The sequence below is a fragment of the Mesoplodon mirus genome (genome assembly GCF_964341445.2).
Source record: "Mesoplodon mirus genome assembly, chromosome: 8".
NCBI classification, from domain to species: Eukaryota; Metazoa; Chordata; class Mammalia; order Artiodactyla; family Ziphiidae; genus Mesoplodon; species Mesoplodon mirus.
Window position 1 is genome coordinate 48,787,951 of NC_138984.1, and position 23,626 is coordinate 48,811,576.

The 23,626-nt window shown below is 35.5% G+C and overlaps 1 protein-coding gene across 1 annotated transcript in view; it reads right to left on the reverse strand.

Annotated features, from left to right (window-relative positions):
- Positions 1-2,068: 2,068 nt before the first annotated feature.
- FSIP2 (fibrous sheath interacting protein 2) overlaps positions 2,069-23,626 on the reverse strand; it is a gene marked incomplete at both ends in the record, with an annotated part of 114,188 nt that continues 92,630 nt past the window's right edge. The window contains 6 exons of the mRNA XM_082630421.1: positions 2,069-2,205; positions 4,416-4,485; positions 7,692-7,735; positions 10,830-10,876; positions 20,343-20,443; positions 22,224-22,724. Coding sequence (XP_082486547.1) covers positions 2,069-2,205; positions 4,416-4,485; positions 7,692-7,735; positions 10,830-10,876; positions 20,343-20,443; positions 22,224-22,724 — 900 coding nt within the window. The remainder of the gene's footprint in view (positions 2,206-4,415; positions 4,486-7,691; positions 7,736-10,829; positions 10,877-20,342; positions 20,444-22,223; positions 22,725-23,626) is intronic.

Here is a 23,626-nt window from a genome sequence, read left to right on the forward strand (position 1 = left end):
ACCACATTTACTTGTTCATGTATTGTCTATTGTTGTTTTTGTGCTAGCAAGGCATAATGAAATAGTTTTGACAGAGACCATTATGCCCTGCAAAAGTATGATGTTTACTATCTAGCCCTTCACATAAAAGGTTTGCCAGCCTCTGTGTAACAGAAACAGAGTCAACAACCTGAGAACTCATTCCCATGCCTTATGGATTAAGAGGTATTCTTCAGAATCAAAAGCTCGTTACTTATAAAAATTTAAGCTACTACAGACTTTATCAGGTAATATGCATTTTTTCCCACTAAGTTATCTAAACAGTCACAAAGTTTCATTTAACACATGACATATAACAGAAGCTTTTTGGGATTAAGGTTTTTTCTAGAACTTAAATTTATCAATAATTTAAACGACTTTTTCCATAATTTTGACAGCTTCAAGAATTCTGAATTTTATGCTTCTTTCTCGAGTTGGAGAAAATTGGAAATCTCCTTTATCATTAAAAACCTATCAGAGAGTACATTACTCTTATATGTTAAATCTTTAATTAGAGACATATGTGAACCAGAATGCCTTAAAATCAGAGTGCATTTCAGGGCTAAAGATTTGCTTATTTCCTTATCAACTTTTGAAAACATGGATGAGAACCTTGATAAAAAATTTTACCATAAAATCTTCTGTTATGTTAAAAGGCAGCCTAAAAGTATGTGATTTCTGAAGCTGGGGAGCATCAGTGGTTTGTTTGGACGACATCTGTAAGGATACTTTCAATACCACTGTCAATTTATGCACACTGGAAGAATTAGTTCTCCTGAAAATTGTTTTGATCTGGACTGCCAGTCACTTCTCATCAACTATCATTTTTGAAAAGGTCTACATCTATAGGGTACATCATTTTGTATGATCTTTGAGATCAAATAATTTATAAGAGATTATTATAAATAGACTACATTACTAACTGAGTAGCTTCATCATCACTGGAATGTAAAAATTCTTTATAATTACATTTTTTCCCTTTGGAGCTATCTGTCATAACGTCACTAAATTTATTAAAGGAAATCCAATTTTGTAAAACAAAATTTTCTCATGTTTCTGCTTCAGCACTGGCTACTGTCAAGAAGATTATAGATAAAAGGTACCACATTCTCTAAAAATGTGTGAGTCAGCATTAGGGTAGATAGTGATGATGACTGAAATTCTTTACTGTTTGGTCCACCTTTTTTATCTTTTAAACGAGACTTTTAGAATCCAGAGGCAAACATGCTGAACGAAGTTGGATCCATGTCACAAAGTGGCAAATTAACTGATTTTGAAAAAATAGATAGCACTAGCTATCCATCTTGTTAAGTTTTCCTCAGTGCTTTTTATGTTCTTACAAATAGAATCTTTGTATCTATATTCATATAAGGTATCTATATAAAGGATTTAATAACTTTATTGACCAACAATTTGTGTATTTATGGTATTTTATCCACAAAAGGTACCTTGTCAGAAAAGGGTTTTTTAGTCACGGGGTCATTTTATATATATATATAATATTTTATGCACAATAATTCTTTACTTCTTGATGGTGCTTTATCCATAGTTGGATCTTTTTGGGAGGTGTTTTATAAACTGATGAAATTTTATCTGCAGGTGGTATAGATACCTTTATTTGAACATCCAAATACATCTTTTATAGTGAACCAATCAGTTTCATAGCTGTGTCATAGAATTAAGCTTGAGTTTCATCTCAGTTTGCTAACTATTTTGGTGAACATACCTTCTAAAAATTTAACAGGAAAAATTCAAGTTCATTTTCTGATGGGTAATGAGGGCTAACTGGTTTACTAGGTACACTTTTGGTCTCTTTATCTTCATGGCGAGTATGTATTGAATAATACTAGCACTCAGCATCGTCTTATACCAAAATGCTTATCAAAAGCATTATCAAAACTTTCTCTCACCCAGGTCTCTAATATACTTCTCTTGCTTTTAATATTTTGCTCAGCATTATAAGAATCATCTTACAGGACACTATGTTATGTTTTAAAAAACATTTTATTTTCTAAGGAATATAAGCATAGTTATATCAGGTATAGAAACTTCAGTGCTTGTCCTGGTGAGGTGGTGAAGAAGATTTGGAAATATTGGTGTTAGTTCGAGAAAACACCTTTGACACAACTGAAGATACATTTGCCAGCATTTTAGATCCTCGTTTAGGAATACTAGGCTTGGGAGTTTCTGTGGACAAAGCAAAAAAAGTAGTACAGATATTTATTAGATATTCTATTTGAGGCAGCCATACTATACAATTGATGATTTAGAATTCAAAAACTGATATTTATAGAATAATTTATGGGATTAAAAAAGAAAGATTCTTTTGATTTGATTCTTCTAACACTCCTGTGAAGGAAACAGGAAAAATATCTCCCTTTTTGTATATGAATCTTGGCGAGGTCAGAAACCTTGCCTAAGGTCACATGAGGAGTGGCCAAGCTTGGACAGGGAACAGCTTTCTGACTCTCATGGCATTATTATATGCTGCCCTCTGATACTTCGTTAATCAGGTGTACAAAGAATACCTTTCTTTTTCTAGCAGAAAAACCTCTGAAAAAGTCTGAAGAGCTAAACTCACATGGGAAAGTAACTTTCAACGCTATATAGTGAGGGTATCTATTTCAGAGTGCTCACTTGAAAACAGAAGTGCATTAAAACTGCTATAATTTCTCACCACTTTGGGTAAATTTTTAGTTGACTAACTTCAACTATTTTTTATTTTTTGTCATGTGACAGGAGGCTGTATAGATAATAAAAATTTCCATTTGGATTCATTTTTCTATACCACTTCTTCAGGGCATGGACTCTAAGAATATCATATTATAATTTAACAAAATGAATATTTTACATATAAAGACAAATATGTACTTTTCTGAAACTTTATGATAGGATGTGATAGGACATGAAAACACACATGATAGTAAAAGCCCATTTTTTCTTAATTCCAATACATGCCAAAGTTCATGACTATACCTCTTGCAGTTACCTAGATTTGTCTTTTCTAGCAAGGTAATCTTCTATTGTTAAAGCTAAGATAGCCAACAGCAGATTTAAAACTAAGAAAGCCAACAGAATAAAGAATAAAAATGTATGTTTAGGTTTTTACTGTGCTATAAAAAGGAAAAAGCCAAAATCTGCAGCAGATAAGACAAAAGCATGAATGAAAGAGAAAGATGTATATTCTGAAAAGGCAAGATAAAAATTTTACTAACATGACTGAGGCATGATACAAGCCTTCTGAAATTCTCATTGGAGAGGTAAGAGTTAATGTTCTGAAAACTTGGTGGCCTTGTTAAAAATGCAGATTCCTGGGCATCATTACTCTAAGATGCTAACTTAGCCAGCTAGAGAGGGTCCATTGTTAAAAAGTATTCTGGGTGGTTTCCAGTATAAAGCAGTTCCTAGAAACACAATGAAGACATTGCCCAAATCCACATTCACTATTAGATGACTGGTGGGTTGCTGGTGTCCTAGGTTAATAGCATCATCCCCAGAGAGAATAGTGAACGCTTGTGTTTATCAGTTAATAGCTCTTTTCACAGTAAAACTTTAAGCTATCTTTGTCATTAAGGACATAATTCTTTGATGCAATGGCAACTATATGGAAGCACAATGTAGAGGGAAGAAAGAATGTTGGGTCAGAGTCAGAAGATATGTTTTTGAGCCCTAAAAGCTCTCCATTTGTTGGCTGTATAACCTCAGCCAGTTATTTACCTCCACTTTCTCATTTGTAAATTAGGGCTCTAAGACTTGCAGAGGGAACATAATACGGTGTAGGAGATATGAACAAGTTTGGTTTGGTCCATAAAGTGTTTTGCATTACTTGATAAAACCTGAAAGTCAGGAATTTTCACATAGAACTTCCATTTCAAGTTTCTTTTGAAAAATGCTAGGACCTGAATTAGAAGGCATGGCAACAATTCAACATGCCAATGACTGGACCTGAGTAAGAGCTCCCTTCTTTAAATGGGGCATGCCTTCTCCAGTGGACCACAGACCCCTGCTCAAAATACTGCTCTTGTTTTTTACCTACCTAGCTCCTGTGAACATTTGATTATGTGAACTGTGGTCATGTTGAATGAGCTTAGGCTTTGAAGTCGGGCAGATCTGTATTTGAATCCCAGCTCTGCAGCTTACTAGCTTGGGGTGACCCTGAGTAACCTACTCTCACTTTCTGTTTAGTAAAATGAAGATAGCTGATACCTATTCAACGTTAGTTCTGTTATCTATTACTCCTTTGGTTTAAGAATTGCATAGAAAACTTCAAATGGAAATAATATCTTACTATTTATATTTTTATATATAGCAATCTCATATTGATAATACATGTCAATACTGCAAGGGAGAAACTACCCATTCTAGGAGTAATGTTAAAAGGATAGTATATTTTGTACCTGAAATGACTTCTTTTGAGGAATTCACACTATGAAGAATATTCTTGTTTCTTTTAAATATGGTGATAAACTGCCAAGACAAAACAAAGTATTGACTCGATCTTTTGTTGGATACTACACACTAGAGATACCTAGAAATCCTCAAGAGATGTAGCACAATCATTACAGCATTTTATATAATTTCTGTGTTCTGCAGTCACAAATAATTATTCTCTGAGACTTAGACTCATACGTTTTGCCAATTATGATGGCTAGGATTGACCCTTATCATAGATATGGGCCTTGGCTACCAAATGATGATTAAAGGTTCAGGCATGTTAAAAGTGACAAAATATGTCAGCTCTGTCTCTCCCCCCTCCCCTTTTGGATGAATTGGAGTGAGAAGTAAGTTATAAATTCTTTTCTGATAATAGAGATAAGAGAAGGAAAATGGATGTTTACTATATAAGCCCAATTTCCTTTTATGGAAATTTTATCGATTTTGGAATCTAGAGAAGTAAAGTAGGTGTGTGGAGCTACGGCAGGGAACATAACTCAGGTACTGATTTTACTCTATAGGTCTTTATCATATATTTGAATGCAAAGGGAGCAATTTTCCCAGAAAGGCATAAAATAGCCTGGGACAGGTACCTGGGCTTCACTGTAACTATTCTATAATGCTAGCAATTTAAAAAGTAAAATAGTCAATGAAGTAAGGCTAAATACATGTAGCATAAAATGTACTGTATATAGATTATGTAAAGACTACCAGATATTAATGAGTTTTATTACAATCCCTCCAAAAGGACTTGAGGTAGTTTATGTATTGAAATATTTTGAACAGGGTGCCTAAAGAATAAAATGGAGCAGAGACTACCTAAAGAATTTATTCTCAGCATTGGCTTCACAGTAGAGTTATCTCTGGAAAATTTTTTTAAAATATGAATACCTGGGTCCCATACCACCACTGGAATTGAAATCCTTGAGGGTGGGGCAGATATTGATATTTAAAAAAAAATCATGGCTCTAATTTGTGAGAATTAGAGTTGATAATCCCTAATCTATAAGTAGGGAGCAGATGCTCCCTACTTATGAGATGAGTAATATACTTAAGTTCTGCTAAGAACATCTAGCGTTGCATTAGATTCAGGAGTATTTGCTATTACTTTGTGGAAGTTTGTTAAAATCACTTAAGGTTTTTGTCCGAAAATTTCAAAATCTTGGCTATGTTGGAGTTGGCATCTCTTGTCCTTTCCCTTGAAAGTGGTAGACATTGTCTTAGTTCTTTGTATGTTAAATAATATTGGATTATATCCTGAGCATTTTAAACACTTTGTGTGATTCTAAGAACTGTTAAAATCCTTTGTAGAAGGTTGATTTTTTTGAAGTATGTAATTAACCCATTAAGTTTCAGACCACACATCCTACTCTGCCTTCTATGGCTGTGGTTCCAATGTAAGTTCAGTTTTCAAAGTCTCGGTGGTATTTTTTAGTCTATACCACTATTAAGACTGTAGTTCAAGTTCTCATAGCCTTTTGTCTATAGAACTTCAGGTCAGTTCCTGGCATGCACATCTCAGGAGACAATTTATAAGCAGATTTGGAGAGATTCCTTTTTTGATATCCCTCCTCTCTTTGATTTCTTTTAGTGTCTCTGACTCTCAGCAGTCCCCTTTTCTGGTTCTATGCCTAGAATGTTGTGTGCTTCTAGCCTTCCTGTGTGCTGTCTCACACATCCCATGACTGTATCCATGTCTGGGGTAAATTAACAAGAGAAAGCAGAGAAAAAAGTAGCACATTTCCCCCTAATGTTCTTCAGGTTACTGGAGCCTTTTTCCTAATTCCTCTGGTCAGAAGGATTTTCTTTCAGTCTTAAGTGCCTCACAGCCTTTGCTGCCATTGTTGAGTAGCTTTATGGCTGAAACTTACCTTGTGGCAGGGGCAGAAGAGGGTGAAAAAGTGGGCTTCCCTATTTTCCATTTCATAGGAACTTCTTCCTAATTATGGTAAGAGAGCGAGCAGTGGATTCTCTTGGAGCTTGCTTATTTTATCCATTCCCTCTATATAATTACAGGATTTGAACTGCCCTGGGTCATTGCTAGGAGATGTGAGAGGAAAAAACCCAGGAAACTCATAATGGTATTATTTTTTGAGTTTTGATTTCCCTCCTCAAACTCCTGCTATTATTTACTTTTCAGAACCCTCAGTAGTTGTCCAATATTTTTGGTTTTAATCAGTGAGAGATACAGGTGGAATGTGCTTACTCCACCTTACTCAGAACTGGACTGAATAACAACTTTAGTTATAGTTTTACCATGGAAAAAGCAGTAAGCAAGGAAAAGGGCAAGAACCCAAAGGGTCCAGGTTAGCCTGCAATTCACTTTGGCACAAGGAATGGCCTGTCATCAGACTAGAGATTCATTGTCTCCCCTTTAGTGCCATATGATTTTACTTGGAAAATATGGCCTAAGTGCAGCCTGAGGTTATCAAATAGATGTTTATGTTCAAAAATGAAGATTAGGTTGAGTGAGGAACTAACCCAGCATCTTTAGATATGTGGCAAAAGTTATCTTAAGTATGAGTTGTAAGATATGGTTCTGAAAATTACTCTGATAATGAGAAGTGACTGGATAATTGATGGACTGTAATGTCATGGGGTTGGGGAGATTTGCTTAAAAATGGGATTAAATTGAGCCAGGAAACAAACAAAACAGAAGAGGATTTGTAGCTTGAGCACTCATTGGAAGCTTTCTAAAAAGGATTAGCAAAGAGGACACTTTCTGAGTTTACACTGGAGAACAGCTGGGCCTTTTGGAAAACTGCCTTTAGACAGTCCTTAGAAATACAGAGAAATAGATGGAATCAGCAATTATTTCTTATAAACTGCTCTCTTCCATTTTTGCTTGTATTTCCTCCCTGCCTCCACCAAGTCCCTCACTTCGGTCTACCTGCCCTAGGCAGGGCCAAGTGACTCACTCCCTCTTCCTCCAGAGACTGCAGTAACAGAGTTAAGGGATGGAATTGCGATTAGGTGCTAGGGAGGAACAGTGGCTTATCCTATGCACTTAAGCAAGGAATGATAACTTAACCCTAAGGCGAGAATTAATGGATTTCTTGGGTACCACCAAGAAGTCTCAGCCAGGAGGAGAGATCTGAGCGTGAAGAAATTGCAAATGGGGGAATGCTTCCTGATGCCTCTCAAATAGCACCACATAGTCCCTGGTTTTACCTTGAAAATTGGGCTATGTTCACCTGGACTCCATGTATTCTAATTAGAGGATACTGAAAAATATTTACCTTAAAATTGTTTGAATTTTCTGGCCTTCGTTCCTGAGAACTTGCTGTAGAGGGGGGAAAAATAGTATTTTTTCTGAGGCATAAATAGTGTTGACACAAATCTGATTTTTATTGTTTTTCACCAAAAAGTCATAGAATTTAGGCTGATAGAAGAAATTATTATTTTTAGTGTACAGACAATGTGAACAAAACTGAAATAGGTGAGATCGTTAGAATTCTGTGGCATATCGTAGCCCTTCTTTTAGAAATTATGAAAGATGAAGTGTGATGTAGTAGGAAAGGCAGATTCTGTAACTTAGTAGGTATACATCTATGCATGGCCACTCAACCCCTACGGGCCTATTTATTTTACATGTAAAATGAGAAGTTACCCTGTGGGTGATTCCTAAGGGCCTTTCTAGCTTTAACACTCTTTGATTCTACATAGCTAATTAAAAGCAGATAATTGGAACAAAGAAGAAGGTGCTAGTCTTATGAAATACTCTGAGTGAAAATCAGGAAAAATTTGAGGCAATGCCAAGAAGAAACCTTGTGGAGTTGCACAGAACTAAAAGTTACCTAAATTTCAGGGGAGGTCAAGACACCAGTAGAAGAATTCAACCCAAGGAGGTAGAAATGGTACTGTGAGATAAGTCTCAGAAAGACCCCAGCTAATGTGTTAGGGAGTCAGAAAACCCGAGTTTGAGTCTTGGCTTCACTACTTAGAGCTGTGTGAATATTGGCAAATTTAATCTAACTTCTCTCCCAGTTTCCTCCTATGTAGAATGTGAATAAGACTATCTTCCTGCCTGTATCTCAAGAGGACACAATGAGATCTCATACGTAAAAAGTATGCATTTTATAGACATGCGATCATCAAGAGTCAACACCTGTGATTACACTCTGAATTACCCTTTGGGTCAATGTAGGTTCTGGAAAAAAATAGTAAAACCTCAATTAACTCAAATATGATAAGATCTGATTATCTGACTTATCTGAGAAAATTGGTAAACTTTCATTGTTTGTTGATAATATTTCTAAAGTGTCTGACTCTATATCGCATATAGCTGAACTGACTTTTGCTTTTAAATGACTGAGGACATTTGGGTTTATTACCAGGACTATTATTCCAAACACCAGTTTTTATGTTTCCAGGTTAGATGGCTATCAACTTTCCAGGATATACTAGGAATTTGTTTTAATGAAGAGTCACAGAAAAATTCCTGCTAATTCAGGATCTAACATAATCAGATTTATTTGAGATTTTCTCCCATATTCTATATAAAACTATAAACTAAAATTAGGAATGTATGTGGTCAACCCTAAGCTTGTCACTGAACTCCAGACTGAAATACCCTATTGCTTATGTGACACCTCAACTTAAATATCTAATATCTAATACCTTAACATAACCAAAACAGAATTCTTGTGCACCCTCCTTAGATTCCCATAGTCTCTCCTATTTTACCAACTGCCTCCTCCTACTATATGCCTGTTTTAGGCTCTTGGGAATATAGCTGTGATCTTCATGGAGCTTACATTCTAGAGGGAGGTAGTGAAAAAACAATTAATTAAAACATACAGTCTGGCATATAGTAATAAATGCTAGGGAGAAAAATAGCAAAGAAGTGGAATATGTAGTGCCACCTTGAGAATGAAGTTACAATTTCAAAAAAGTGGTCAAAGAAGATGTCACTGAGAAGGTGATATTGGAGCAAAGTTCTGAAGGTGAGGAATGAGCAATGTAGATACAGAGGAAAGAGCACTACATGAGGATCAGCAAGTGCAAAGACCCTGAATTCCTGGAATATTTGAGGAACGGCAAGAAGGTCAGTGAGGCCTGAGCAGGGTGAGCCAGAAAGAGAAACAGAGGAGGAGGTTAGAGAGGTAATAGGGATTTGGAGTGATGTCCAGATGATGTAAGGTTTTGCAAGCCACTGTAAGTTCTTTGGCTTTTGTCCCAGATGAGATGGGAAATACTTATACCTGGAATTATCTTTGATGCCCTGCCTCAAGTTACAATGTAAATTCTTTGAGATCAAGGACTTTGTCAGTTTTGTTCACACATGGGATTTTAGAACACAAAGGAGGTGCTCAGTAAAATCTTTGAATGAATGAATGAATAAATGATTGAATTGGACAGCTGCAATATTAGTGAAGGATATAAGAATTAACCTGGATCATTGCAACAAAGTTGGAAAAAACAAAACACTGAATTTAGGGTCAGGAGCCTTGGGATCTAGACTGTGTTCTGCCTCTGACTCAAAGTAATCTTGGACATTTTCTCACCTTGAGCTTGAGTTTCCTCATGTAAACAATGAGGGGCATTATAGTAAGTGATTTCTGTGTAACTCTAGCAGCCTAGGATTCCATAATATAGGAATCATACAGTGATTATTTTGACCCCTGGTTATGGTACATTTATAGAATTTTGGCATGCTTACTGTTATTCTATGAATCCCATCTTAATAAAAATGACTTCCAAGTTGAGAGAATATGTTTCTTAAGTAACAACCTAAGTGAGTTGTATGTTTGAAATAGCCAGGGTAAACCTGTGGTTCAAATTTCAAGGCCACTTTATAGTAAACATGACACTCAACCTCTTGGACATGCTACCATTGTTAGAACCACATTAATCATCTGAGGTTTCAACAGAGTGTCAAACAGTCCTCACACAAATGTTCTAAGCAGTCAGTACAATTAAAGATTAAAAAAACAACAACAAAGTGAGGTCCATATTTAAATGTAAGCAAATAAATTTAGCTTTAAAAGCCTTTTTTGGGGTACATTTTGATAGGGTTAAGCACAAATGAAGGATAACTTCTCAAAGAAATTGTTAAATCCTAGTATCATGGGTTCTGGTTCAGCTAGAAACTATCATATGATATACCCTGATTTTGTGAATATTTCTCACAGGAGCATGGTAAATATAAATTCATATTATACCATATTCTTGACCAAAATCATTAATAAGGCAAACTAGCTGACTTATTTTAACTCCTGGGTGATGTAGTACTGGATCATTTCTAAAAGTAGATAAGCTCATAGGAAAAAAAAAAAGTATCAACTTCAGGTTTGATAATTAAAAACACTGATCAAAGCAGTAGAGTGTCCTTTTGAATACTTTCTATTTTAAATCAAGAAATACAAAAATCCAACCTTCCATAATTTTTATACTTTTGTCTGCCATACAATCTTCAGTCTCACTAAAACAAAAGAAAAAACAATATTTAATTTTTTGTGTATTTAATGAATCAAGAAATTACTGGTTAAGTAAAAGAACAATCTGTCAGTCATTCTTCATATGGAAGTAAACCTGGAAGAGTGTATCACTGAGTTTCCAAATTGAATGCAAACTATTTCTAAATTGACTCTTTTTTCCCAACTTTTAAAATTTTGGTTAAATACACATAACATAAAATTTACCACCTTAACCATTTTTCAGTGTACAGTTCTATTCTTGAGTACATTCACATTATGGTGCAACCATCACCACCATTCGTCTATAGAACTTTTTCATTTTCCCCAGTTGAAACTCTGTACTCCTAAATACTAACACCGCATATTCCTCTCTCTCCATCCCCTGGAACCAATCTTCTACCTTCTGCCTCTGTGATTTGACTACTTAGGTATCTAAGTGGAATCATATAATATTTGTCATTTTGAGACTGACTTATTCACTTAGCATAACGTCTTCAGGGTGACATATAGCATGCGTCAGGATGTCCTTCCTTTCTAAAACTGAATAATATTCTACTGAATGTATATACCATATTTTGTTTTTCCATTCATCCATCAATGGACTCTTGTGCTGCTTCCATGATTTGGCTATTGTGAATATGATGCTATGAATATGAGTGTAAAAATATCTGCTTGAGTCCCCGTTTTCAATTCTTTGGGGTATATACCCAGAAGTAGAATTGCTGGATCATATGGTTACTCTATATATTTAACTTTTTAGAGAAACTCTCACACTGTTTTCCATAGTGACTGCACCATTTTAAATTCCCAGCAGCACTGGACAAGCGTTCCAGTTTCTTCACATTCTTGCCAATGTGTTATTTTCTGAAAAAATTTTTGATAATAGCTATCCTAATGGGTGTGCAATAGCATCTCATTATGGTTTTGACTTGCATTTCCCTAATGATTAGTGATGTTGAGGATCTTTTCACGTGCTTATTGCCCATTTGTCCATCCTCTTTGTAGAAGTATCTATTCAAGTCCCTTGACCAATTTTTAATCAGGTTGTTTGGTTTTTTGCTGTTGTTGAGTTATAGGAGTTCTTTATATATTCTGGATAGTAATCCCTTATCAGACATATGACTTTCAAATATTTTCTCCCATTCTATGTGCTGACTTTTCACTCTGTCCTTTGAAGCACAGAAGTTTTTAATTTTGGTTAAGTCAAACTTATCTAATTTTTCTTTTACTGCTTGTGATTTTAGTATCATATCCAAGAAACTATTGTCAAATCCAGTGTCATGGGGCTTTCCCCCTATGTTTTCTTATAAGAGTTCTATAGTTTTATGTAGGTCTTTTTTTTTTTTTTTTTTCTTTTTGCGGTATGCGGGCCTCTCACTGTTGTGGCCTCTCCCGTTGCGGAGCACAGGCTCCGGATGCGCAGGCCCAGCAGCCATGGCTCACGGGCCCAGCCGCTCCGCGGCATATGGGATCCTCCCAGACCGGGGCACGAACCCGTATCCCCTGCATCGGCAGGCGGACTCTCAACCACTGCGCCACCAGGGAGGCCCTTATGTAGGTCTTTGATCCATTTTGAATTAGTTTTTATACACAGTATAAGGTAAGGGTCTAACTTCATTTTTGTTCATGTGTGGTTATCTAGTTTTCCCAACACTGTTTGTTGAAAAGGCTGTTTTTTCTCCATTGGATGGTCTTGGCATGCTTATCAAAAATTATTTGACCATATATTAAGGATTTGTTTCTGGGCTCTTTATTCCATTGGTCTACATATCTGTCTTCATGTCAGCACCACACTGTTTTGATTATCATAGCTCTGTAGTAAGTTTTGAAATCAGGAAGTCCAAGTATGTTCTTCCTTTTCAAGATTGTTTTGGCTGTTAGGGGTCCTTTGAGATACTATATAAATTCTAGAATGATTTTTTTCTTTTTCTGCAGAAAAAGGTCATTAAGTATTTTTATAAGGATTCATTTAATCTGTAGAATCCTTTGGGTAATATTGAAATATTAATGGCCTATTTCCATTAATCTGTGCCTCTTTTAATTTCCTTTAGGTATGTTTTGTAGTTTTCAGTGTACAAATCTTTTGCCGCTTGGTAAGTCTATTCCTAAATATTTTATTCTGTTTGATACTAATGCAGATTGAATTTTTCTTAACTTCGTTTTTGGATTGTTCATTGTTACTGTATAGAAATGCAATTGTCTTCTTCTGTGTTTATTCTATATCCAGCAACTTTGATGAATTCATTTATTTGTTTTAAAAGTTTTCTTTCTTTTTTGTATGGAATCTTTAGGGTTTTCTACATATAAGATAATGCCATCTGTGAACAGAGCTCACTTTACTTCTCATCCAATTTAGATGCCTTTTATTTCTTGCTTAATTGCTATGGCTAGGACTTCTGGTAGTATACTCAACAGAAATGATAAGAGTGGGCACCCTTGTCTTTTTCCTGAGCTTAGAGGAAAATCCTTCAGGATTTCACCCTGAGTACAATAATTTTAGTTGTAGTTTTTCCATATATGGCTTTTATTATTTCAAGGTAATTTTCTCTTATTTCTAGTTTGTTAAGTGTCATTATCATGAAAAGGTGTTGAATTTTGTTAAATGGTTTTTCCTGCATTAGTTTAGATAAGAATGTGTTTCTTTTTCCTTCATCCTGTTAATGTCTTGTGTTACACTGACTGATTCTCATATGTTGAACTTCCTTTGTATTCCTGGGATAAATCAACCTTAGTCATAGTGTATAATCATTTTAATCTGCTATTGAATTCTGTTTACTAGTATTTTGTTGAAGATTTTTGTATCAATAGTTTGAAGAGGTTTGTTCTTGTTTTGTTTGGAGGAAGTTTACTTTACATCAATAGTTTGAGGAGGATTGGTTTTAATTCTCCTTTAAATGTTTGCTACAATTCACCAGTGAAATCCTCTGGCCCTGAGTTTTTCTTTGTTAGGAGCTTCTTAATTACTGATTCAATTTCTTTACTAGTTATAGGTTTCTTCAGATTTTTACATTTTTTCATGAATCAATCTTGGTAGGTCATGTTTTTAAGAATTTGTCTATTTCATTTGATTATCCAATTTGTTGGCATACAATTGTTAATAGTGCTCTTATAATTCTTTTTATTTCTGTAAAATGATAGTACTCATAATTCTTTTTATTTCTGTAAAATCAGTTATAATGTCTCTTCTTTCACCTATGATTTTAGCTATTTGAGTCTTCTCTTTTTTTTCCTTAGGTAACGTAGCTAAAATTTGTCAGTTTTATCAACGTTTTGAAGAACCAACTCTTGGTTTCACTGATTTTATTTTTCTATTATTTTGTTTATCTCTACTTTAATCTTTATTATTTCCTTCCATCTAATAGTTTTGAGTTTAGCTTATTTTTCTTTTTCTAGGTAAGTATTTAAGATGTAATGTTAGGTTGTTATTGTAAGATCTTTTTTCTTTTTTATTGGAGTATAGTTGCTTTTCAATGTTGTGTTAGCTTCTGCTGTACAGCAAAGTGAGTCAGTTATACGTATACATATATCCACTCTTTTTAGATTTCCTTCCCATTTAGGTCACTACAGATCATTGAGTAGAGTTCCCTGTGCTAAACAGTATGTTCTCAATAGTTATCTATTTTATACATAGTAGTGTATATGTGTCAATCCCAATCTCCCAATTCATCCCACCCCACCCTTCTCCTCTTGGTAACCATAAGTTTGTTCTCTACCTATGTGACTCTACTTCTGCTTTGCCAGTAAGTTCATCTGTACATTTTTCTAGATTCCACATATAAGTGATATTATATGATATTTGTTTGTCTCTTTCTGACTTACTTCACTCTGTATGACCATCTTAGGTCCTTCCATGTCTCTGCAAATGGCACTATTTTGTTCCTTTTTATGGCTGAGTAATATTCCATTGTATATATGTACCACATCTTCTTTATCCATTCCTCTGTCGATGGACTTTTAGGTTGCTTCCATGTCTTGGCTATTATAAACAGTGATGCAGTGAACATTGGGGTACATGTATCCTTTCGGACCATGTTTTTCTCCAGATATATGCCCAGGAGTGAGATTGCAGAATCATATGGTAGCTTTATTTTTGGTTTCTTAAGCACCCTCCATACTGTTCTCCACAGTGGCTGTACCAATTTACATTCCCACCAACAGTGCAGGAGGGTTCCCTTCTTTTCACACTCTCTCCAGCATTTATTGTTTGTGGATTTTTTTGATGATAGCTATTTTGACTGGTGTGAGGTGATATCTCCTTGTAGTTTTGATTTGCACATCTCTAATTAGCAATGTTGAATATCTTTTCATGGGCCTCTTGCCCATCTGTATGTCTTCTTTGGAGAAATGTCTATTTAGGTTGTCTGCTCATTTTTTGATTGGGTTGTTTATTTCTATGATAGTAAGCCACATGAGCTGTTTGTAAATTTTGGAGACTAATCACTTGTCTGTCACATCGTTTGGAAATATTTTCTCCCATTCTGTGCATTTCCTTTTCATTTTGTTTATGATTTCCTTTGCTGTGCATAAGCTTTTGAGTTTAATTCGGTCCCATTTGTTTACTCTTTTTTTTTTTTTTTTTTTTGCGATACGTGGGCCTCTCGTTGTTGTGGCCTCTCCCGTTGTGGAGCACAGGCTCCGGACGTGCAGGCTCAGCGGCCATGGCTCATGGGCCCAGCCACTCCACGGCATGTGGGATATTCCCAGACCGGGGCATGAACCCGTGTCCCCTGCATTGGCAGGCGGGCTCTCAACCACTGCACCACCAGGGAAGCCCTACTTTTGTTTTTATTTCTATTACTCTGGGAGATGGATTGAAAAAGATATTGCCGCAATTTATGTCAGAGAGTGTTCTGCCTATGTTTTCCTCTAAGAGTTTTATAGTGTCCAGTCTCACATTTAAGTCTTTAATCCATTTTCAGTTTATTTTTGTGTATGGTGTAAAAGAGTGTTCTAATTATATATATATATATTTTTTACATGTAGCTGTCCAGTTTACCCAGCACAACTTATTGAAGAGGCTGTCTTTTCACCATTGTATATTCTTCTTTCCTTTGTCATAGATTAGGTGACCACAGGTGTGTGGGTTTATCTCTGGGCTTTCTATCCTGTTCCATTCATCTGTATTTCTGTTTTTGTGCCAGTATCATATTGTCTTGATTACTGTAGCTTTGTATTATAGTCTGAAGTGAGGGAGCCTGATTCCTCCAGCTCCCTTTTACTCTCTCAAGTTGCTTTGGTTATCTGGGGTCTTTTGTGTCTCCATACAGATTTTTTTGTTCTAGTTCTGTGAAAAATGCCATTGGTAATTTGATAGGGATTGCATTGAATCTGTAGATTGCCTTAGGTAGTATAGTCATTTTGAGAATATTGATTCTTCCAATCCAAGAACCTGGTATATCTTCTGTTTGTGTCATCTTTGATTTCTTTCATCAGTGTTGTATAGTTTTTGGAGTACAGGTCTTTTGTCTCCTTAGGTAGGTTTATTCCTAGGTATTTTATTCTTTTTGCTGCAATGGTAAATGGAATTGTTTCCTTCTTATTCTGATCTTTCATTGTTAGTATATAGAAATGCAAGATATTTCTGTGTATTAATTTTGTAACCTGCAACTTTACCAAATTCACTGACGAGCTCTAGTAGTTTTCTGGTAGTGTCTTTAGGATTTTCTATATATAATATCATGTCATCTGCAAAGAGTGACAGTTTAACTTCTTCTTTTCCAATTTGAATTCCTTTTATTTCTTTTTCTTCTCTGATTGTCATAGCTAGGACTTCCAAAACTATGTTGAATAAAAGTGCAAGACTGGACATCCTTGTCTTGCTCCTGATCTTAGAGGAAATGTTTTCAGCTTTTCACCACTGAGTATGATGTTAGCTGTAGGTTTGTCGTATATGGCCTTTATTATATTGAGGTGTGTAATCCCTCATTTCCTCCACTACTGCCTTCCTTTGTGTCAGTTGAGGTTTTGCAGAGATGCATTTTGATTACCTTTTTATTTCCTTTCATGTATATTCTATAGATATTTTCTTTGTTACCACACAGATTCCATATAATGTCCTAAAGTTATGACAGTCTATCTTAAATTGATACCAATTTAACCTCAACTTCATAAAAATACTCTACTCCTTTATAGATCAACCCCCATCCCTTAGTTATTACTGTCCCAAATTATGGCTTTATATATTCCATGCCCATCAGCATAAATTTATAATTAATTTTTATGCATTTGTTTTTTAAATCCTGTAGAAAATAAAAGTGGAATTATGAACTAAAATTATTATAATACTGGTTTTTATTTTTGTCCCTGTGTTTACCTTTACTAGAGAGTTTTATATTTTCATATGGTTTTGAGTTACTGTCTAGCATCTTTTACTTTCAATTTGAAGAACTGTTTTTTACTGTTTCTTGCAGTCATGTCTAATGGTAATGAACTTTCTCAGCTTTTTGTTTTATTTTTTGTCTTAGAATATTCTGATTTCTTTCTCATTTTTGAAGGGTATTTTTGCTGGTTATAGAGTTCTCACTTGATAGTTTTCTTTCTTTTAGCCCTTTAAGTATATAATCTACTGCCTTCCATCTTGCAAGATTTCTTCTGAAAATTTTACTGATAATTTTATGGAGATCTCTTGTACAAGTCATTTCTGTCTTGTCACTTTCAAGATTCTCTTTTTATCTTTGGCTTTTGATGACTGTGACTATAAGATGTCTTGGGTAGTCTCTGTGTGCTTATGCTACTTAGAATTCACTGAACTTATTGTATTTGTATATTCATGCTTTTTCAAATTTGAGGAGGTTTTAGCCGTTATTTCCTCAAATAATCTCCCTGCCCCTTTCTTTCTCTCTTCTCTGGAACTCACCATGGTGTGTGTGTATATATACATATACATATACATATATATATATATATATATATGTATATATATATATGTATATATATATGTATGTATATATACACACTTACATATGTATATATCACTGCTTGATCGTGTCCATTAAGTGCCACAGAAGCTGTTCACTCTTTTTTCAGTCTTTTCTTTTTGCAGCTCAGACTCAATAATTTCAAATGACTTGTGTTCAAGTTCACTGATTATTTCTTCCACTTGATTGAGTCTGCTCTTGAACCCATCTAGTGAATTTTTGAGCTCCAGAATTTCTGTTATTTCTGTCTGGTTCCTTTTTAGTTTCTATCTCTTTGTTTTTATTTATATGTATTTTATTCACATACTTTTCCCCTGATTTCATTTAGTTCTTTGTGTTTTTCTGTAGCTTTTGAACATACTTAAGACAGTTATTTTAAAATCTTTGTCATGTGTGTCTAATTCATGTGCTTCATCATGGACATTTTCTGGGAATTTATTTGGTTTCTTAAAATGTGCCCTATTTTCATTAATATGAATTGTGATCTTATGTTGAAATTTGAGCATTTAAAGAAATAGCTACCCCTTCCAGTTTTTGGAGATTGTTGTAGAAGCCCTTCACTAATTAGTAGGACTCTGAGCCTTGGTAACAATCTGAGGTAAAGCCTTCAAATCTTACTTTTTTTCTGGGTATATGTCCTTCTGGGCCTATGTATGTTCTTTTTTTTTTCCTTCTTCCATTTTCCTGACCTGCTTTTGAATGTTTTATTTCCTAAGGGTCTCATCATGTTTCTTCTCAGGGCCTTAGCTATCCTGTTGTTTTCCCCTGCCTGTAATCTCTTTCCCTCAGGTGTTTGTGCATCTGCAGTCCCTTGTGATTTTCATGCACCATGGCATCCACCTACTGACTTCTTTGGCTTCTAGGCTTAGACCCAAACAATGCCAGCATTCCCAATTTGAGCTCCTATTGAGGTAAGACAGAAAACATTCCCTCAGGCAGCCCACAGATAGGCCCAAACATTACAAACAAGTTCCAATCTGCTCTTTCCACCTCAAGAGAGAAAACTGAGAATTAGACCATTTCTTCCCAACTGTGCCACATCATGTTGCAGAAGGGGGTTGGGCAAAAACGAGTAAAAGTGTGTGGAATTTCCTGCCACTTTTCTTTGATTGGGCATTCCCTTGGTTGCTGCAGTTATTTGACTGGTTTCCAGAGCTCCTATAAGGTTGTTTTAGCAGTCTATAGTTGTTTACTTTTTGTTCCTACAAGAAAATAAGGGTGTGCAGTTTCTTGGTCTGCTATCTTGCTCTAAATTGTCTTTTTTTTTTTTTTAAAAGAAGATGTTGGGGGTAGGAGTTTTTATTCATTAATTTATTTATTTTTGCTGTGTTGCATCTTCGTTTCTGTGCGAGGGTTTTCTCTAGTTGTGGCAAGCGGGGGCCACTCTTCATCGCGGTGCGCGGGCCTCTCACTATCGTGGCCTCTTGTTGTGGAGCACAGGCTCCAGACGTGCAGGCTCAGTAGTCGTGTCTCACGGGCCTAGTTGCTCCGCGGCATGTGGGATCCTCCCAGACCAGGGCTCGAACCAATGTCCCCTGCATTAGCAGGCAGACTCTCAACCACTGCACCACCAGGGAAGCCCCTAAATTGTCTTTTATTTGGTATTATCTGTGCCCTCTGTCTTCATTGATATAAACAATAGAGACATACCTGCATTACTAATTTTGTATGTTAATATAATCATTACGCAGGAAAAAAGAGGCAATGATTGGCTAGGAAAATATGTCCCAAAATAGTGTCAGTGTCAAAAAGAAACAATTCCATCATGCTGAGTGGGAAAAAATTATAACCAGGTAGATTTTTCTTCTATTTATACCTATTGCTTCTCCCACAATAGAAATGCTACCTCTTCTAGGTTATGAATATTCTTATAAACTTAAGAATAATTTTAGACAAGTTCTAACTGTTTTACATAGTTATTGTTTTAGATATAGTTATTAATTAGATTTCAAGTCTACAGTGTACTTTTTCTCTCTGTCCTCTATAAATGCCATATAGTTCAGACTTTGCTCCTATATTCATCCGAACTTGGGTTGCCTTCTCCTCATGTAAATGCTGTCCATCTTTACAGGCCCACATGAAACTCCATTGCTTTCTAGAATTCATCCCTGAATGCTTTGACTTACACTGTTCCCTCTCTTATTTGGATTCTTCTTAGAGGCAGTTAGACACACTGGAACATTTTGTTACTTAAAGAGAGTTGAGCAGGAACCCTTTGGGCTGAAAGGCACTGGGTCACAATAGAATCTGCACTATCTTCCAGGTAAGAAAAACAAAAAACAAAAGCAAAACACACTAGCAAATTCTTCATCCAAGACACTGCTATACTAGGAAGAACATAGAGGCCAGGTAACTAGAAATAGGGAATCAGATAGAAAGGAGAGGGTTTAGGGAATGTCCACAGTAGGGAGCCAAGGGAGAAAAGGATAAGGAGTGAGGGAAGGTCTAGGGCTGAAAACTTGCCCAATCGTAGTTTTACCAGAGACCTCATTCTTCCCATAAGCATTACTTTAATCTCATATTTCTATTTTTATATTGCTTTAATCTCATGTACCTAGCAGATGAAATCAGATCTTCTTGGTTGTATGAAGATGAACTCATAATTCTGTGTACGAAGTAATGTGTCGGCTCAGTAATAAGGTTTCTTTCTTCTTTCTGGAAAAGTGCAAACCATATGTTACATAAAGTAGCGTTTGATATGCACTTTCTCATATACTTGGCATATTCTGCCCTCTAATCTACGCTAGTATTAGAAAAAGTTTCAGAGATTACATTAAAAATGGATGAACACTGTAATTCTAATTAAAATGTCTCTTTCCAATATAATTCTTTGGAAATGGCTAGTAAAGATGATCTATATTATAATATTGAAGTCTGAATAAACATTAAAGATTAACCTAGCACAAACTTTGAAGAATATAGCTTTCCATTTCTGTACTTTACAAATATATATATATATTTTTTGTGGTACACGGGCCTCGCACTGTTGTGGCCTCTCCCGTTGCGGAGCACAGGCTCTGGACGCGCAGGCTCAGTGACCATGGCTCACGGGCCCAGCTGCTCAGCGGCCATGGCTCACGGGCCCAGCCGCTCCGCGGCATGTGGGATCTTCCCAGACCGGGGCACGAACCCGTGTCCCCTGCATCAGCAGGCGGACTCTCAACCACTGTGCCACCAGGGAAGCCCCTACAAATATTTTAATGAAAACTTAGTTCAAAAAGAAAAAGAACAGAGATATAATTCTGGTCAATTCAGAAGCTTGTCAAGTCAGTCATCTTAACCATAGTCTGATCTGTTTGTTGGGAAGTCATGTGTGATTTTATGGCTATAACTTTTGTAAGAATACCTTAATTGTTATGTCTATTAGAATCTTGAAAAAACAGACTACTATTATTGGGATTATTGTATATGAACAATAATCCATTATATTAAATCCATTTTGACTTTTGGTATTGTTATAACAATTCTTTAGTTTTCTATGAAGCCAGCATTTCTGACTATGAGGCTCAAGAAAACTATTCTGCAGACTGCATTTGGTCATGTAATCACACAGATTCCCAACAAATAGGTCAGAGTATGTGTTAAGATGATTTACCTGGGAAACTTCTGAACTGAAGAGTTGTATCTCTGTTCTTTTTCTCTGGTTCATCTCAGCTTTTGTGTTAACCTAGGAATAATGTCAGATGGATAATCAAAATAATTGTCTCACCAGGAAATCCTGTATCATATACACTTTTCCAAGCCATGTTTTGGTATGGATTTTTGGATAGGAACCACCCAAAGGGTCACTTAAGTCTAGACCATTATGTTATGTGAGGGGTATGGTATTAGGGACAAGAGCTGTTCCCCATGATGAGAGTGGAGTTTATGGGCTGATTGTAAGGGTGATATTTAAAATATTTTGATTAACTTGTTAACTTTGGGCAAGTTGGCTAAGTAACTTGTAAGAAAAAAGTTGGCTATGTAGCTGCCCCAAAGATATATATCTATGAAAGTGAGAGTCAAGATTCAAACTCAGACAATCTGAATTCGTGTGGATTCTTTTTTACCTCTTCCTCCCTTGGCCTATATTCTGGTCCCGCCCTACCTGCTCAAAAGGTATTTATCAGCCAAAATACAAAAGGGCTAGAATCTATTAAAAGATGGATATAAATAATTAGCTTGCATTTCTCTTAAATAGCTTCCATTTTCTGTTATCCCTGGACTTCTAGCTAATATATGTCTCTTTCCATTACCTGCTTTCCCTCAATTGTGTTTTATAGCTTCATCTGTTAGTTATTTCTCTCATACTGTAAATGTTGCCAGACTAAGGAAGAGACTATCTGGAGCCATTTTAGTATTTTTTTCTGCCCAATTAAGGTACATTCTTGGACAGAATTTCTGAAGATCTCTTTCCATAGATATCTGGTTATTGACAGTCATATTTCTCACTCACCTTCCTCTGTGGCTTTTCTTCCCAAATAGAATCTGTTTCTGTCAAGCTTCTTGAGCAGGTGGCCATGTCAAGTTTAGCAACAGTTCTTTTAACTTGTCCCTCCTTTGGTTCTATTACATGATTTGAGGTTGCTTCAGTATTTTCAACATTTGCATTGGATGTGGGCTGACAATATTTGCTTAGTGAAAAATTCTTTTTCAGGCTACTTGTGCTTCGTGTTGGCTTGGGAGAAACAACTTTCGTTTCTACTGGCTTTGTGGCTTCTTTCACTTGATCTTCACATTTTTCTCCTAAGTGTCCTTCTTGTACAATCTCTCTTAAAACAACTTCATCTTCATCAGACATTAGTTCCTCTTCTATGGTACTTTCTGAACCTTCTTGATCAATATCATGAGTTACTAACCGAAGGATAAGTTCTTTTTTGTTCTGAACATCTTTTAAAAGCTCCACCTTGGTGATATCAGGCTTTCTTATATTCAGAAATGAATTTCTGCAAACAGCCTGGAATTGAAGGTATAATGAATATCAAAAACAAATGCCTCAATCACTTTTCCTGTGATTCTATTATAATACAGCTATTTTAGTATGATTTCTAGTTTCAGTGTTAAAGTAGTATTATCTTAAGATGCCATGCTTACATTAGCAATATTTTAAAAAAGAAACATGAAAATTGTAAGAAATATTTGTTGTTATCTATCATTTCTTTTACCTTCAGAGGTTATTTTATTTTACTTCAGAGTTTAAAGGAAGGACTAAAATAGGTTTTTCTTCTTTTTTTGGTTAAACTTTATATTTTGTTGCATCATATTTACTTTTTTGTTTTTCAGTTACTTTGAAAGTTTGTGACAGAAGTAGACATGATAATAAATTTTTCTAAAATTGTAGATGGGTTATCATGGAGAAACTGAAATGTACATATTTTCAACAAGAAAGCAAGGTATTATCTGATCTTGACTTTTAAAAATGATGAATAACCAAGATTGTGAAGGTCTTTGACTCTTTAATCCCTATAATTCCACCCCTGATCCTTTGGATACATTTTCCAAAAGAATCTTGAAAACATAAATCTTCATTTTTTTCTCACCTCCCTAGTCAAATCTCACTTTCCATTTTCAATGTGTTAAGACAGATAAAAGACAGTTACAATTAAATAATAGAACTTCTGCATCTCAGTAGCCTTTGATGCCACAGAACCTCCAAATTGTTTTGAGTTAATAATTCTAGACCTCAACATCCCTGTGTAACACTGTAAGCCAGTTTTTCAGATATTGGTGTCCTAAAAGAATATCTTCTGTGGAAACAAAATATAGAAACAGCCTCCTTAATAATTTAAAACCAATCAGTTTTGATTTTCTGTGTTAGTGGAGGGGACCAGTGGTTTACAAAATCCAAAATCGTTCTAT